Genomic DNA, 19,001 nt, shown 5'->3' on the forward strand with positions numbered 1-19,001 from the left:
CTCTGAAAGAAAAAACATGGTAATTGAACCACTCCCATAAATGACTGTAGTATAAGCCCCTTTTCATGTGAGGATTACATTTTCCTCTTTGCGAAAGTTAAATGTCACATTATGATTGCAAACATTGTCTTTGCAATGGACAAATGATGGGGAAGTCTGGAGGGAAGAGATAAAAGTGGGACACATGACATGGCGTGCATAAAACACATCCTCTGTTGTTCCTGATTCCGTGTTAAATCACAAGACTGTATCTTTCTCTGAATGCAAGCTTGTTAGGTTGGCCGAGAGAAGGTTCAGGCAGTAGTTATAAAAAACTGCTGGTGTATGGCCAAGAACCAGTTGATTAGGATGCTAACACTAATCCAACCCTACTTACTACAAGGTTTTGATGTCAGATAAAAAACACATTTCCCAATTTAGCCGTATATATTATATCATAAAACTTTATATCATATAATTTTAATGTATATATAATCTCCATAAAGACTCTTTGGGAAAATGCTGTAAGTATATAAGGGTAGCACGGCACATGAGGTGGTCATGTGGCCATTGCATTTAACAATAAAAATGTGTATTGCATGCACAAAGGCTCTCAACAGCCTTACGCATTATGCACAACCGCCAGCTCATAAGAACTCCATTGTGTTAAGTGTTAACTTTGTCTGAGACCACCATCAATAAATTGAGAAAATGTGGCCAACAGGCAACAGTGATAGAAAGAGACAACAGTAGAGAGAGGATGTATTATTATTATGACTCATCAGTGCAGTCTAATCATCAATCTTCACGGCTGCCACTGCATTACGGTCATGAATGTTCACTTCTGTTGTCATGGATTTTCTCATCTTTTACAGATTATGAGGGCAGTGATCGTCTCCCCAGTGCCGATGTTGCCCAGACTGAGTCAGCCCTGGAGAATTCCAGATCAGATTTAGATACGTACGAGTTATGTGGGGTGTTGTGCATGGCTTCATATGGAATCTGGGTGGCTGAGATAACCAACACTAGTCCAGTACGCCCCAGTAATATACCAGCAACCCTTATCTATTTGCTCGAATGACTTGTTCCACTTTGTGAATAATAAGACGTTGGCCCCTTTTACGAACAGTTGAATGGTGCATTGCGAAATGTTGCAAAATAAATGTGTGCAACCAGGCAAAAAAGGAAAATGCCAATGCTGCAATTTAATGTCTTAGAACACCAACAAGGTGTGCTTTATAGAATGTTGCTAAAAAAAACACGCATTTAAATACATTTTTATTGTTAAATATATATTTTTCCCTTCTACGTGACTTTACCGAAATAACCAAGAATACACATTTAAATAGTTGAAGAGGCTCAGCAAGACCCAAGTATGTGGCAGAGGAAGACGTAAGATTGGAACGTGCTGAGATTTGGCCATGGCAATGGATAATATCAGTTGATTTGAACAAAAGCGTGATGAAGTTCTGGAATAGGTTCAGAAGTGTGGAAATCTACGTACTTTGAACCATGAATAAAAGGCCACAGATGTGGATTGTGCTCATTCTCATATGTGAAAGCTCGATGAAGGACGTTCTGGTAAAGAAGGACATTTTTTTTTATAAATAAAAATCTGAAGGGTGTGCCGTCGAGTGAAACGAAGAAGCTCAAGATCGGGCGGGATGGAATTTGAGCCAAATAGATACCATTTGACACAGATAACATGAGATAAATAAAGTTCTCAATTTCACCCAATCGAATATAAAACGTCGTGCAATTTGTACACATGAAGCATGTTAATGGACTGTTGGGGAGAATTCTATCATCAACCTCTCTATACCGTCTTGTACTTGAGCAGTTTAATCTCTGCTTGTTGGATCTTGACCTGAAACCCAGGATCTCGGCGTGTTGACTCAGCGTTGATCAAATGGTGGTACTAATGATGCCCTAAGCCCTCTGGACATTCACGCTTAAACGCAGTTTGAGTATGTCGCATGCACACAACACATATAAGAACAGAAACATATACAGTACAAAAATACGAGACAAAGATCCCCCCTTATAGCCTGTAACAGACTGTTGGGACAAGTGCTGTTAGCGAGCACCTATGGAGGCCGGCACGTCACACGAGGGGGTGGGTGGTCAGCACCATGCCCTGCGGAATTTTTCTCCCCGTGGCGAAATGTAAACATCGTACCAGGTATTTATTTTAAGGCTCAGTCGACCTAGGGGAGGCCCGGCACCGGTTGAGACATTCGTCACCAATGTTGGCCGTGAGCGGGAATCGAATTGGGGTCGCCGGGTTCGTAGCGCAAGTGCGCGCTAACCATTGCGCCACCGCTCCTTATCACAAAGCCAAAGAACCCCCGTATAGCTCCTTAACAGACGTTTGGGGAAAGTGCTGTAAGCGAGCACTTAAAATGAAGACCAGCACGGCATACGCGGTGGGGGGGGGGGGGGGTGTTAGTGTCCAGCACCACGCCCGACCGCCTTTGTCTCCCCAAGTACTGATGTTTACACACAGGCACCCTTACCTGTCAACCCCTTATCAGTGCCCTAGTTATTACAGACCTCATTGGTCACCCCGTGCCCCTTTAAAATCTCAACGTTCATCCTACAAAGCCCCATCACAACGGAGAAACACAGACACATTTTTCTCTCCCCCGCATCGTAACGGCTGCACGCCGGTGCGGATCTGACAACGCAATTTCCCTGCACAACAAGAAGACGGCGTGAACCCTGCGGGTTGACATCTATGCACGGAGTGAGTCAGTGAGTGGGAGCTTGTGACGATCTCCTCCTGTGAGTGTGTTGGTGGGGGGTGGAGGTGGGGGGTGGTGGAGGTGGGGGGTGGAGGTGGGGGGGGGGGTGGAGGTGGGGGGGTGGAGGTGGGGTGGTGGAGGTGGAGGGGTGGAGGTGGGGGGTGCAGGTGGGGGGTGGAGGTGGGGGGGTGGAGGTAGGGGGGTGGAGGTGGGGGGGGTGGAGGTAGGTGGAGGTGGGGGATGGAGGTGGGCGGGTGGGGGGGGGAGGTGGAGGTGGGGGGGGGGAGGTGGGCGGGTGGGGGGGGGAGGTGGGCGGGTGGGGGTGGAGGTGGGGGGGTGGAGGTGGGGGGGGGGGTGGAAGTGGGGGGTGGAGGTGGGGGGGGGGGTAGAGGTGGGGGAGGTGGGGGGGGGGGGTGGAGGTGGGAGGGGGGTTCGTCGCAGCCGTGGCAAAGCGAATTGGAGCTCGCTAACCATCGGAGCCACCGCTCCCCCCCGCCCACTAGCACCATCAGCATCACCGCGACCCACGTGGCGTGCCGCTCCTCCGCTTGAACTCCTCCCCCACCGCCACCGAAACGCCGCCAGGAAGTCGTCCTGGGTGAAGAAGAGGAGGAGGAGAGGTGGGTGGGTGGGGTGTGTTTGATGTTGTTACACCTCGCCAACAGGTAAAGCGAAGGCGGGCTCGTAGTCGTCGTTCGTTCGCTCGGCATCTGCGGCTTCTCGTCCGTTCACACGACGCGAGAACGACGCACGCAGCTCCCCCCCCCCCACCACAGCAGCAGCAGCAACAAGGCGGAGCGCACTGCTACGGATCTCCGTTCATTGTCTCCCAGCGAGCCATCGGTGAAGTGTGTTTTGTTGTTGTTGTCGTCGTTAACGAGTGGCGAGCACAACACGTGCTCCGTGTTTTCTGCGCGTGACGTTGGCTGGAGGTGAGACAAAGGCGGTCGTGCGTGGGGGTCCTGCAAAGCCACGTTCATCGTAGAGCAAAAAAACACTCAAGCCCCGGCAGTCTTGTGAAGGGCTCCTACGTGGAGAGCACTGCAGTTGTTGTTGTTGTTTAGGCAATGTGCGTGTGTGTGGGGGTGGCTACTAGAACCTCGACAGAAGACGTCTTCTGTCCCCGTGGGATCCGTCCCGTCCGTCTTTGTCTCACGCAGAGTTCATCCCGTGGGGTTTCGCGACTGTGCGTCCGTCACAATCGATTCATTGAATTTGGTTTTCGGTGTTGGGGCACCCAAAGCCCGTGGCCTCGCCCGGCTTTGCGGCAATTCAACCGTGTCATCTCGACTCTGTGACTATTGATGGGTTTGTATTCGGCAGTAATTGTTGGTAGTATAAATGGAGGCCCTGCGTTTAAATACCACCGGTGGTTTACTTGCATCAATTTGCACGTGAAGTCGGTTTCGTTTTCGGCAAAGGCTTAGGGCGTGAGATAACTACTTCGTGTGCAAGTAAGTCTATGACCATGTCGCTCAGAAAGCACCCCCAAGCAGACGGAATATTGCCTGGGCAGGTGATAGCTGCTGTGGTGATGCGTTGTGGGGTGAGCGGATGGCATTGGCATAATCCATGGTGGTACAATACTTCCCTGTAGTACTGTGACGTCTCTCTGCCCCACCCCCTTTGCCTTCACCAATCCACACTGACCAGCGTGAATTGTGTTGTATGGAGAAGGGCCGTTGCCCGAAACGTCACCGATTATATTTATACTAAAGGGGCCGTACATAAATGACGTCACGCGATTTTGGCCGATTTTTTACCCCCCCTCCCCTCCCTCGTCACACGGCGTCAGAAAAAGTCAGACCCCCCTCAAATATGACGTCACAAAGCTCTGCCCCCCCCCCCCAAACCATATTTCCATTTTGAAAATAGAACATGCTTCAAATCACTTTAAACTATTGTCATTGTGCGTATTTAATGTGGCGCTGCACTTGGATGTTGTAGGAGAAAAAGAGGCGTTGGAAAGCTGAAATTTAGTATAAAATTCACTTGAAAATATTAAACGTCTAACTAAAACTGCAGTGGTTCAGAATATTATATTGAAATTCTCTTTTAATTATAAAATATCAAAAGTAATTATAACTATAAAAAATACTTAACTGAGTAGTAGAACGAAGCAAAAAGGAGAGTACAATTATAACAATCACATTCATTTCACAGAATGAAAAGCCCTGGTAGAATCATTAGAATCAAAATGTTTAATAACAATCATTCAAAAATTTAACAAAATTTATGCTTCTCCATTCTCCCATGGAGAAGCAAAATGCTCCTTCATGGAATAAATAAAATGTGACCCTGGTTAAATTGAAATATTCAAATAGTTAATAATGAAAACTAATTAAAAAAGATGTGTTATAAAAATTATATTTAATTAATATTATTTAAAGTTGCGCATTTTGATGTGACGTCACATTTCTCAAACCCCCCCTCCCCCCCTCGTTACACATCGTCACAAATGTCTGACCCCCCTCCCCCCCACTAGGTGCGTGACGTCATTTATGGACGGCCCCAAAGCCTCGTTTTGTTATCTTTGCTTGTGCACTACTGCCAACGCAGCAGCAGCATCAAAGCATTTGTCTAAGCGTGAATTATGGTCAAATATCCCACATGACCCACACCGCAGGGACTTGCGGTGTCATGTATTTTTTCAGAACCCGTCCGATGGTATGGAACCTGAATCTGGCATGCTCAATGATCTCTTTCGAACAAAGACGGTCACTGCATCTGGAACGCGCTTCCTTCCGATAGGTGGAAGCCACTGGAGCTATGCACTTTAAATCTTCCTTTCTAGATTTGAAATTTTCGTGACTGCAAGGATCCATACTCTTTGGTTCTTTCGGTAAAGTCACGTAGGAATTTTTTTTTTTTAATCACGACGTTTCGGAAGCAACACATGATGACGGTTGCTTGTGTTGCTTCCGAAACGTCGTGATTTACATTTTTTTTCTTTGTTGCCTACGTGACTTTACCGAAAGAACCAAAGAGTACTTTAAATCTTAATTGAAGAATCGTTTCTATAGAACTTATTTTTGTGTTTAATCTGTTGTCCTCCCCCCGCACCTCCGATAAGCAAAACAAGTTCAACATACATAAATTCGTGACATGAGAAAAATATGAAAGAAAGGCATAACTGTACAGGTACTTTGAGAAATGTTAACGAACAGCATATTAGCAAATGACATGTATCACTTTATGGAAATTGACCACAGTAAATGGAGGAACAAAGGTGGAAGTGTATCCGAATACAACAACAACCGCCATTCGCCACTAAGTGGCGGTGACGTCACCACGACGCTTGTGCCAGGCCATGTGCACCTTGAGGCCACGTGAATTGTCGAACGCCCGCTGGCAGGAGGTCACGGGGCAGACCCAGGTGCCACGGGTCGACTGACCGAGATGACCGAGATGACTGGCTGATGCACCACCTGTGCCCCTACTGTGCCAACATGCTGTGCTTTAGCCACCCAGCACTCCGCTCGTTGTTGTGAGCGTCGCTCCTCCGCCCTCCATTGTTGTTGGAGGGCGACTGCCTCCAACTGCCCAGTAGCGTCCTTCACGAGCCTCCACAGTGGCCGATCTTGACACCGCTGGTACCAGTCATCGGCAAGTCCACTCAGCTCCACGTCCTCCTGTACCACATCACTCCATCTCTTCTCTAGCCCATGCCGCGCCCGTTTAGCCCCCTCGATCCGGCCGAACAAAAGCTGTTTAGGCATGCGGTGACTGGGCATGCGGGCTACATGACCCAGCCAACGCAGCCTTGCCTGCCGGAGGAGCTCACCGATGGGACTTTGCCCAGATCTTTCAAGGATTTGTGAGCTCACACAATCCAGCCTGGTTAAACCCAGGATGGATCGTAGGCAGGCCAGCCTAAATGTTTCCAACTGGCGAAGATGCTCCATTAGGGGGTCCACGTTTCGCAAGCGTAGAGAAGGGAGGGAATGACTGTGGCCGAGAAGACCTGAAGCTTCGTGCGGAGCGACAGACCAGGTAGCTTCCACACAGCGTTACGCAACCGATGAAAAGATATTGCCGCTCGATTGATTCGGAGTGAGACCTCTGCTGTTAAACTGGAGCCGGTCATAAGCACACTGCCCAAGTATGGGAAACTCTCCACTCTCTCCACTACTGCCCCATCGCTGATTGGGAGTTGTGGGGGTGGAGTGTCCGATGGTACAAAATACCCAGGCAGGTGCTTAGTTTTGGTGGGGTTGATGGTAAGGCCCCACCTCTTAGTGGCACGCTCCAGTCTCAGCAGCAGCATCTCCAACTCCTCTTCTGAATGAGTAGCTATTACCAAATCATCAGCATACATAACGTGGTTGACCAATAGGGAGCCATCCCTTGATCGCACCCGGGCGTCGATCAGCTTCCCATTATATCTGTACCAGATGGAAATTCCCCCGGTACAGCTAATGAAGGCTTCACGAACTACGCGGTCAAAATAGATGTTAAATAATGTGGGAGCCAGAGGACATCCCTGTTGCACCCCAAGGTGTACAGGGAAAGGCTCTGACTCCCGGCCACGTAGTTTTACCCAGGCCCGCTCACCATCATGAAGGTCCTTAATGATCGTGAGCAGATGGTCCGGGACTCCGAAAGCACGAAGAACAACCCAGAGCCCAGGCCTACTGATGGTATCATAGGCCTTGACCAGGTCAATAAAGCAGAGATGTAGGTCTTGTTGGAATTCCCTACACCTCTGCTGTAGCAGACGGACAGAAAATATGGCATCTGTGCAGGGCCGCCCTTTCCTGAAACCGCATTGGGGCTCCGTAAGCCTCTCCTCAGCGTGCCTAGCAAGGCGATGTTGAATAATCCTTGCCAGAACCTTTCCAGGCACACTGAGGAGTGAGATTCCCCTGTAGTTGTTACAGTCTGTGCGGTCCCCCTTCTTAAAGAGGGGGACCACCAGGGAATCCTTCCAATCCTGTGGAACTCGTCCAGTGGTCCAGACTTGTTATGATGTCATATAGGACAGTCTGTGCACAAACGCCACCCTTCCTGAGCATTTCGCTTTGGAGATCATCTCTATCCGAGTACGAGCACACAGGCACAGGCACGGACGCCCTGAACTAGGTAGAATACATTACCAAAGGCAGTTAATTAATGCAAACACAGATCAGAATATTGAAATAAAGAGTTGGATGAGATCATGTTGGATTGTTTCGCAAATCTGAACTCAAGAATGAACGCAATATACCAATGTGCATAAAGAAGGTCATGTTTAAACAGTGTGTAGTATCCACTTGAAAATGTATCAGAAATGTGGATGTTTACAAAACAGAATCTGATAAATACGTGGAGAGATGCATCGGCTGAATGACAGAGAAGAGGTGCGTTTGGATTGTAGATCACACCATGCGCACTGTTATCTCCCTCGCCTGCTATGCAGGAGGCTGTGGGTTCAATCCCGACCCTGACGCCTGTTTATCTGGAGTTTGCGTCTTCTCTCTCCCAGTGGTCGTGTAGATTTTGCTCCAGGTTCTCCGGTTTTGCCCTCCACATATATAAACATGTGTTTAGATGATTTGGCTCAACTCTAAATTCTCACTTCATAAGCGACTGCGTAGAGCTATCATGTGTGGCCAGGACACCTCTGAAGAAGAGAAAATATTGTAGGACAGTGGGCTTTACTTGGAAAATAAAATTGTTTCGTTTAAGAAGATTACATGCCCTTTGGCAGGACACATTTATAGAAGGGACAGTGGCCAGTCGTCAAGAATAAGGATAAAGTGGCAATCCAGTGGAGTCATTTGAATTAGTTTCATGTACAGGAGCCATGTGGATTGTTTCATCGTAATGCCCTGAGAGAGCGTGATGTCCTGGGGAAGCCAGCAACCAGTAGTGGATACATTTTGGTTGAATATGTTTCCTTATTTTCTCACGGAATATTAGAGGGTGTTTGCATAACTGTGTGTTTGTGTTTTCTCCCCATTTGAATGGATGTTCACCAGGTACTCTATATAACCCGTTTTTTCTCACACAAGCATTTAGGAATAGGACATTTACATATTCTCATAACATAAACACATATCTGGTTAATGTTTGGGCATTATTTTGAAATAATTCGTTTGCACCGTATCAAGCAGTACCTTATAGTTGGGCTTTTTTAAATACATTTGACACGCATCTCAATATTGGAACTGTCTGGCGTTTCCAGACTTGTGGGATGTTATCACGGCTATGACATTTTTGAGCATCGGAATAAACTGGAGAAAACCCACGTAACCCGGTGCCAGTCCACTTCTGGATGACATCCTCCCCTCGCCTTTAGCATGTCGCACAGTCCTGCGATGCCACCATTTATTTCCTTCAAACAAACATGTTATCTCTCAATGTCCATGGTGGTATTCATCCCAGGCACGTTCTCTCCTTTGGGTGCCATCTCATCACAAGTCTTGTCCATCGGCCATCATTCCTTCCAGCTACGATGCTTCCTTAACAGTCAATATGATATGCCTGCTTTTATTTTGTTGCCTGATCCATGCGCTGCTCTTCCTGTTTCTCAGTGTAATTACAAACATGCATACTTTCCTTTCTTTTTCAGTGTCCATATTTCTGTCACATATGCCGTGGATGGTAAATACGAATTGATTATTAACGTTCTTCTTCAGGCACATTGGTACCCCGCTTTTCATTATGAAGGTAACCTTTCCTCATCATCATCGTCATCAGGTATGATCAGTTCACCGTTGGATGAATGTCTCCCCAAGCCATTGCTATCCCACACAGGCCCGCAATGCAACAATCCATCCAGCACCTTGCACAGCAGCTCATCTCATTAACTCCATATGTGCGTTGGACGTGCTCTCGTATGTGTCCCCTCTTATAGCTGCCACACTTTCGTTAGTCTTGACCACCGACTCTCAATGTCTTCTCGTGTCGTATATTATTCTACCTGTCTGTGCAGTGGTGTTTGCATTATTATTGTTGTTGGGAAACGTAGTGCAATGGTTAGCTCATTGCACTACAAACCCGGCCACCCGAGTTTGATTCACGCTCACGGCCACCTGTGCCGCCCCTAGGTCGACTCAGCCTCAAACTGAGTACTTAGTGCGATGTGTAAACATCACAACTTTGGAAACAAAGGCAGCTGGGCGTGGAGGCTGGCCACCCACCTCCTCGTGTGTTTTGTTGGCCTTCATAGGTGCTAGCTCACAGCACTTCCCACAACAGTCTGATCAAGGCTATATGGGGAATCGTTGTCTTTGTGTTATTTAAATTATACTGCACATATAGTTTTCCATACAATTTAATATCTCACATACACGATGACACCATTTCTGCATGGTCCAGAAATCCTCCCTTCGAGCCATGACATGTTTTGGAAAAATAATCAAATGTGCATTAGCCCAATTGGCCATACCTGAAGCAATTGCTCTGAGCAGCTCATATGTGATTTTTTTTGCTGAAATTTGAACCTGTGAGTATAATAGCATGTACCACGTGTTGGTCTGCATCTACCGTGAAGGCGGAACAATGGCTTTTTTGTGAAACTCCAACCATCTGTATATGCTAGTTTCAAACTATCCATGGGCAAAGCCTTTTCAAGGAGCATCTGTAATCCTAAACATTATATTCATTACACTACTACAGACCACTCGAGACATTAACATCGTTCAAGAACAACTATTGATTTGGCGAAATATATTCGTCCACCATTGTGTGAATAGCTCGAGAGCCAAAGTAGTTGCCATTGTGGTGAGATGTTAACTACCTTGCCTGGTATGCAGGAGGTTGTGGATTCTATCCCAACCCTAATGCCTGTATATTTGGAGTTTGCATATTCTCCCCGCGGTTGCGTGCTTGTTTCTCCAGGTCTTCTAGTTTTTTTCCCTGCACATTTATCAACGTAAGTATAGTGTATTTGGCTGCTATAAATTTGCACGTGATAAGCCACTTCGTTGAGCTGTTATTTGTGGCCAGGTCGCGTCTGAAAAAGAGCTATATAGCTCAGTGGGCCTTACCTGGTAAAATAAAAAAAATGGTTTAGAGTTTTTATAATCCAAGGATGAGGAATAACCCAAAAATCTGAAGAATACAAACTATGGAAAATCAAAATGTGTTTTTGAGAGGATATAGCCTACCCTGGAGAGCAGACAAAATATTGAATGCAGAGAATGAGATACTCAGCGACCTCCACTTCACTGCCATCTGTGCGTCACGAAGTGGGAGACATTGATTACCAGAGAGTGCACAGCAGAGCACGTTTGGACGAGGTGAAGAGAGGGGGGTGGGGATTGCATGCCATTTGTCTACCCATTTTTCTACCCATTTGTCTACCCATTGCCACGAACAGATGACATTAGCGGACCAGGGACAAAGATAAAAACCAAGGCTATTCAACCTTAAACACGTGTGTGAAAAGTCGAATTTGTCATTCTTTTGGCCAACATGTTATTGCAAACACTGAAAATCTTCACTTACAACTTTTTCAATGTTTTACAACGTTCGCCACCCTCTGATTTGTACTGAAAGCTCTGGTATCCAAAAACGTCCCAAGAATTTCCAAGACAATTCCATTTTTGGCCGGGCAGCTGCAGGCACAGGTCTAATTTTAGAGCGGAGCATCCCCTCTGCCACGAAAGTAAACAATTTGCCTTTGTGTGTCATTCATTTATGGACAGGCGAAACCTCCAAGTGACTTAATGCTCCACTATACAAACATTCACTGCTTCGTAAAATCGGCAATGTGCTGGAGGGGGGTCACCTTACTCGGTGTTTCTCAGTCTCCAGTCCTCATAACCCCCCCCTCCCCACACCAAAAAGTGAATGCAACGTTCCTTTCTAACCTTTTGTTTTCCATTCATATATGTAAATAAAGCCACTACGTGGTTAATTTACCTGATCGTTGGCAATCACTGAATGCTGCACAATGTAGGATGGCAGGGGGCGGTGTTTGCAAGGCTTGGAGTTGCAAAACACTACCTGAACGTGTCCCAGTACCCCCGCAGAGATGATTTTTTTTGGGGGAAGAAACTTGAGAAGAGATATTGTGTGGGGTTTTCTTTCCTCTTCCACTTAGTACGGTATTTCGTTTTGGCACAGTGGTTCGCGTGCTGCACTCTGAACCAAAAGACCTGAGCTTCATTTCGGACCCTGGATTACACTAGTGGCGAGGGGTATCGCAACTGGTTCTGGGTCACCCCCTGAGTCGGGGTGGAGGCTGGATTGTGTAGAGATGGGGGGCCATTGTGCATCAAAGCCGGCATTCAAGGCTGCTACTTGGCTACATGGTGGGCAGCAGAGGACAGTGCAGCAGACACCATTGCCGTGCTCTTTCTTTGCTCCTACGCCTCCACTCCTAGCCTTCAGCAACCCACGATGACCAGCATAGTTAAGTAGGGTCAGATAAACCCCATGGATTGAAGGCATGGGGTGGCCTTCATCCAGCAGTGGATTGATAAAGGACCGCACATATTCATGCATATGCCCCATACTCTTTGGTTCTTTCGGTAAAGTCACATAGGTATAAAATAAATCACGACGTTTCGGGCGCAACACAAGCGTCCGTCAGGTGGGAAAGCATGGTCTGCTGCTGAGGCAGACTGTTTTAAAAGGTTTGAAATGGGTGTAGCCCGAGGGTCATAAAGAAGTGGCCGGGGCTAGTGATGTTTACGTAAGAAATTAGTGCAATCCAAAGGCATGAGAGTGCAATGAAAAGGACATGTGAGCATGTCCTTTGCTGTGGGCTCACACGAAGTTGATTTTTCCAAGACGGAGGTACTCTGCAAACCTTCTGGCTACCTTCAGAGATTTGTTCATGAAGCCATCCAGATATATAAACACAGACACAACTTCAATCGAGAGGATGGGTACAAACTGAGCAATCATTGGAAGGACGTTATTAACCAGGTAAAGTCTTAACTGACTGTGATGTTTCCATCCTTCCTGCCGATGTCAGCTGTTATTTCCAACTCTGTGTCTCTCTATGCCGTTCTCTTAGATATATCATGCTCTCATGTCCTTTGCATTGCACTCTCATACCTTTGGATTGCACTCATGCTCACATGTCCTTTGGATTGCACCCGGTTGGGTTGCACTCCCTCGTCGAGGAGGCCGCTCTCCTTCTATCTTACATGCTAATTTCTCACATTAACATCACGAACCCCGGCCACTTCTTTATGACCCTTGGGCTACACCCATTTCAAACCTTTTAAAACAATCTGCCTAAGCAACAGACCATGCTTTCCCACCTGATGACGGACGCTTGTGTTGTGCCCGAAACGTCGTGATTTATTTTATTTTTTACCTACGTGACTTTACCGAAAGAACCAAAGATTATGGACTGACTCATGCAGTCACGAAAGCTTCAAATCAAGACCATATGGCCCCATGTTTTCTCTTCAAGGCATAGATATTTGACCATCAATTATAACCGGGTAACAGTTCACTGAGACGAGAAGCTTCCCTTTCAGGATATGCCCCATTGGTGAAACTGCTTCATAGGTTTTGCCAGCACGAGTCCAGGGTGAGGATGTGGTTAGAGAGGTCTGTATGTAATATAGCCATTTACTAGGAGCGTTCCTCTGCCATTGTGCATTTAAATAAATAATGAAGGCAGGGTATTTTTTTACATTCCTAAATAAATAATCAGACTATTCTCATGTAACATACCAAAAGGTATTGTCCAGTAAAATGTACGAAATCGTTTTCACGTGTTTGTAAATCCACTGCTGGATGAAGGCCTCCCAAGTCACGTTGGTCATGTTCAAGGGCTCACCTTTGAGAAATGTCCCATCATTTCCATACGCTGAACTGTATTTTATATCAATGCAAGTAAGTTGAATGAGTGTTGTATCCCGTTGTGAGAAGGGCATGCCAATTTGTTTGACAGGCGTTTTCACAGAAACCTCATGTATTTTGTGTGTGTGTTGCGGTAGGTGCTTCGTTGGTGTCGTTAAATAATGCCTTTGGGAAGGAGGAAAACCAATCAGTACCTGGAGTTGGAGGAATCCAATGATGTCAGCTCGATCACTAAGCCAGGTAATGTAAAATGCAAGCATCAATTTGTTGCGCCTCATTAATAATGCAGTAAATGTTTTACTGTGTAGACTTTTTTTGCGGTTGTGCTCTATAGCTCCCCGATGAATTTTCGGGTTCGTAGCTCGTGTTGTTCGCCGAGATGTTCCGACGTTTCCCTCCGTGTGCCGAAAAATTCTTCCAAGAACTGAATTTCTTTGGGTTGTACCACTTGATTTTTCCTGAACTTTTCACTTCCTTAAGAAGCTTCCAGCATGTGAAGAAAAACATCGAAGATCCCGACGAGCAGGATAATGCTGTCTGGTCCTCTGCAACTGAATGTGGTCCGTTCTAGCCCATGTGGTGTTAGCCGGTTGTGCATCTCCATCTGCTGGAGGTCATGTGGCGCTGATTCCAAATGATTAAAAAAGTTAAATAACCACATACGCCACCTGCTGGATTAGGAATGCAACTGCCGGCAACTTTGGAGGTCATTCCGGTGCGCAGCAGAGTTTAAGCAGTGTTGCAGCTTAGTGCTAATCATGATTAAAGCAATAGGAAGCATCTGTTACTCTAGTACGGTGTGTCTCAACTCCAGTCCTCGCTGCCTTCACGGTCTGCCTTTGAGTAAAAACTAATCTTTTCCATTCATACGCCAGTTAAGCCACAGCACATGATATATATTTGGTAGCTTGTGTTGCCTCCGAAACGTCGTGATTTTTATTTTACTTTTATTAATTTTAATTTTTTACCTACGTGACTTTACCGAAAAAACCTAAGAATATGAATCCTTGCAGTCACGAAAGCTTCAAATCTAGAATATATTTGGTAGTTTGTGATCATGAAACGCTGTACCTGGGGGTGGTTGGCGGTGTTTCAGGGACTGGAATTGAGAACCACTGATCGAGTGAACGTGTCCGTGTACAGCCATCTTAGTCAATCCAGCGTTGAACACGAGGGCCACCCCATGCCTATGCGGTTCGTGGGGGGTTATTGGATCTTCACCGTGCTGGTCTGTGTGAGTTGGTGCAGCTTCTAATGATCAATCAGAAACAGTGGCGGCTCTTGGGCAGTTGGAGGAGGTTAACAAAAGATTGATTGAAATTCAGTGGCATTGGCTTCTTCAGCACTTTCGCAGCCAAACGGACTCGGGCAGATTTTATACGTAGGCTTTATTGTTCAATAAGATTCATGCTTAGTTTTGAGTTAGATCGTATCGGTATAAACTCTCCGCCCAAAATACTGTCACTTGAGCGTTAATAATATGCTATCTAGGCGTACGTATGACTGACGGCTGCAGCGAGTGGACATCTAGATGCACGCGACAATGTGCCAACGTGTGTGTTGTGCGTAAACTTGTCGACGACTGTGTGTGTTGCATTATCACATGCAAATAAACACAAAAAATGCACGAAATGACATACGTGGTAATTTAATTGTTCTCACAGTTGATTCGTTCACACCAGAGTACCTTCCAACGCATGCACCGCTCTCACCTAACGACTATTTTTGTAAAAAGCATAGTAACGTCAAAGCGCATATCGCCAAAACATCACTCCCATGTTCTTGAAAACAGACCTCGTTAAGTAAACAGTGTGTAGCCGAAACACACATTCCATAAAACCAAATTCTACGAGGTTTTCTAGTAATTTCATTTTTTATTATGACCACCACGCGTCATTGAGCATCATCAGCTGTTAACAAAAGCGCCGCTCTTTACGCGAGATCAGCTTTGATGTCATTGCCAGGTAAAACGTCTATAATTATTGTCAAAAATGTTGCTTGCTTTTCAACATTTAAATTCTGCTGATGAACAACATCAATTGGCGTGACAACTCGAATTGATTGGCTCTGTCGATGGTGGACAGTTATCGGTACAATAATTTACGTGTTTACTTTTTTCGCATCGTACGTAGCCAACCAAAACTATACCTACGTGATCTAACCCAAAATAAACTAATTATGAAATGGAGCACGGGCAAGTCCTTTCAGTTTTCCAGAAAATCTCATGTGATGGCCACCCAACACCATTATCTTACAATGCTTTTGCATTTAAATTATCAATAAATTCATAATAATGTTTTACCTTATGCTGAAATAACTAAGGAATATTTTTTTTTGCCTGATCCATGTTATCCATATTTGATTATAAACGTACATTTTAATCTCTTTGTTTATGTTATCAGTTAAATCCCACTGAGCTATTAGCTCTTTTTCAGAGGTGACCTGGCCATAAATCATAGCTCAACGAAGTGGCTTATCATATGAAAATGTATAGAAGCCAAATAATGTAAACACATGTTTCTAAATAAGCGTAAAAACAGGAGAAAAATCCACGCGACCACAGGAAGAACAAGCACACTCCAAATACACAGGCGTCAGTGTACGGGAACGAACCCACAACCTCCTGTATACCAGGCGAGGCAGAACTTGAATAAAGGAAACGGTTTAGTCTGTGGACTTAAGCCAATGATGACTGTCTGAAAAAAAAACATGCCCTGAAATTTTCCAACTGTTTTGTCAGCAGCACAAAATGTGGAACCAAAGACATTCTCAGTGGAGCAGGCCGTGGAGCACATGGGGTTTGGCCGCTTCCACATCTTGCTACTCTTCATCATGGGCAGCACCACGGTAAGCCTGGCTCTGCTTGTGGAAATCCTGCCCGGGCTTTTGTGAAGACCGTATTCTCCGCATCGTAAGACTCTCAAGGAGAGTAAGATGCACCCCCCTCGACTTGTGGTGGGTGTCAATAAAGTTATACAATTGTGGTCTCATACACACATACACACAGACCTACTTACTGGATTAAAAAAGGCACTCGCAACCCACTTTAAAATTTAGGGAGAGGGGGGGGCGGGTGTATCTTATAATCTGCAGAAGTTTATATCTTGAGGTCCATTCAAATGGCCTCTTGTTGTCTAGGTTAGGAGGTGCATTCTCACTGTTCTTCTAAATAAATCAGAGCCAGAATTTTTAAGTCACAGAGCCGGATTTTCTACAAATTAAGTGACATACAAAGTTGTACATGATGTAGTGACTGGACTTAGGCCATCAGCTGTGGCTACACTTGAGAACCCAGTTTATTTATGACGGTTATGTGGATTCAAACCCAGGGTGACAGCAGTGGCATCTAAATTATCCCTGAGCCACCTAACCACATGCAGGTTCGGGGATGTTTTTTTAAAATAAATCGCCTTAATTAGTGCACGCTTACATACGGAGTGTCACATTAGATCTTAAAATGTCTTTTAAAGAAAGAAATACAAAAAATATATACATGGTCAATGGCCCTTTTTCATGGTGCATGATTTACGTACCAGGAAGAATGACCATTGCCTGGAAAATTGCCGATTTTATATATTGCATTTTTTTAAGGCAGCTTTGTTGACGACCATGTTGAGTTATTTCGTCCAACTTTAGTGTTGTTTGACATCTCAAATAACTTGGCAAATGGCTGTCTGACGTACTTTCGGGTTGTAATTGTACGCGCATGCTATGACACGCGGTACGATCCAAAAAACACGTCGGAGAGCTGTACAGCATAGCCAAAAAAACCTACGCAGTAGAGCTAAGAAAATGGCACTTTTGTCCACACAATTTATTTATATCTCTGATTTTAATTGGTCTTTATTTTTTTTACTAACTTGGTGTTCATACAACCACATTTTTAGTCACAATTTACAGAAATGATTAATTCTCAAGGCTTCATACCAGCTATGTCTTTCTGAGATATTTCTTGGCATGAATTAATACAGTATGTACATACATTCATTTTGGTTAGGTCCACGGGTGTTTAGTAACCTGTGCTTATTTTAATTAAAAGGGGTGGCATTCAGTTTGTATGACTCAAGGCTGAATATTCTGGTACACAGTGACGGATGGAATGTGTATGTTGTGGTATATTTTAATATATACATATCTAAAGCATCATTTTTATCCTGAGATGTAGATGTTCCTTCAAAGCTGTCTTTTTTTAAACCCATCGAAATGCTGCATCTGTTGGGCGCATGCAAAAATGTGGTATGTGTATAATCAGATTCAGCAGCACATTCAATGACATAAATGTATACGGTTACTTATAAACAAGCATGCCGTCATGGTGTCATGGTTAGCACATTGGACACTAGCCCTCCAGAGGTCGCCGATTCGATATCCCAGCGCGGCAGGTGAAACAATGGTGCCAGTTTTTTTTATCTCATCGCCTTTGTCCACCCAGCATTATAAATTTGTACACCACAGTTTACCGGCAGGTTGCGTGTGGTGGGGTAAAGTGTGGATACTCCCCCAACTGTTCTGAGATGTCTAACCAGCGTAGAAGAGTAGTCCAATACCTTCAGAGTGGCTATCTATATAGCTATACTCTTAGTTTTTTCGATAAAGTCACGTAGGTAAAAAATGAAATTAAAATTAATAAAAAATAAAATAATAAAAATCACGACGTTTCGGAGGCAACACAAGTCTCCGTCATCAGGTGGGACCATCACAGCCAGATTTTCTGTATCAAGTGAGGCAGGGATTCCAAGATGCAAGTTCTTGAATACAAGTTAAGGGGGAGGAGAGGGGGCGAGCTTATCAGAATGTGGTAGCCAATGAATGGAACGTATTGGAAGGGGGGGGGGGCTAAAAGAGAGCACGAGGTGTACATGGACATGTTTGTGCACAAGCACCTGTTGGTGCACATGATGGAAGAGAACGAAAATGCCCATGTTGTTTTTACTAGTGTTGGCTGACAAATACGAAAAAGGAGAGTACTGTTAAATGCTGGGGATGTTAACACTCGGTAAAGTACAATAGTGCCTGTCAAATAAGATGGTCCAAAAATGTGTAGTTAAATCTTTTTTGCATGGTTAATAACACCTTTAGTGGAGTCCTGTTAGCAGTGGTGTGAGCAAGTAATTACACGGCTGCATCTTTTATGTCAATATGTTACCATGGTTTTTTGTTTAGTGTCTTTAAGTCTGAAATACATTTTATATATAAAGTAATCAGCTGTGAGCTCATTTAGGTCCCTCCCTTGTGATTGTTTTGAAACCAGCATACGCTGGCACATATCAAATTAAACTTGCCATTCAAATCCATAACATGCCCTTTCTGCTGTAGCATTAAAATGGTAGACGTTTATAATTATTTTTAGAATGTCACATCTTTTGATGCGACGTAATTATCAGCTTCTAGTGCTTATATCAGAGACTCTTTCATTGGGGATATTTTTTATAAGTTCCAGTATGTGGTGGACATTGGTGTACGTGTACAGCCCTTTGTCGATAAACACTGGATTAAGGAATCCCTGCGCTGTAGAGATCACGGGGG

General features: G+C 45.1%; 1 protein-coding gene across 7 annotated transcripts in view; it reads left to right on the top strand.

The window, feature by feature from the left end:
• Positions 1–3,232: 3,232 nt before the first annotated feature.
• SVOPL (SVOP like) overlaps positions 3,233–19,001 on the top strand; it is a 61,021-nt gene continuing 45,252 nt past the window's right edge. For 2 of the 7 annotated variants that reach the window (XM_061564504.1, XM_061564500.1), the window contains exons 1-3: positions 3,395–3,566; positions 13,613–13,715; positions 16,216–16,322. In XM_061564504.1, the coding sequence (XP_061420488.1) occupies positions 13,637–13,715; positions 16,216–16,322 (186 nt within the window). In that variant the 5' untranslated portion in view covers positions 3,395–3,566; positions 13,613–13,636. The other 5 variants (XM_061564506.1, XM_061564501.1, XM_061564507.1 and 2 more) reach the window with 5 other exon arrangements.

Source organism: Lethenteron reissneri, chromosome 33, assembly GCF_015708825.2.
Source record: "Lethenteron reissneri isolate LAM-NWPU_2019-01 chromosome 33, ASM1570882v1, whole genome shotgun sequence".
In the NCBI taxonomy this organism is placed as follows: Eukaryota; Metazoa; Chordata; class Hyperoartia; order Petromyzontiformes; family Petromyzontidae; genus Lethenteron; species Lethenteron reissneri.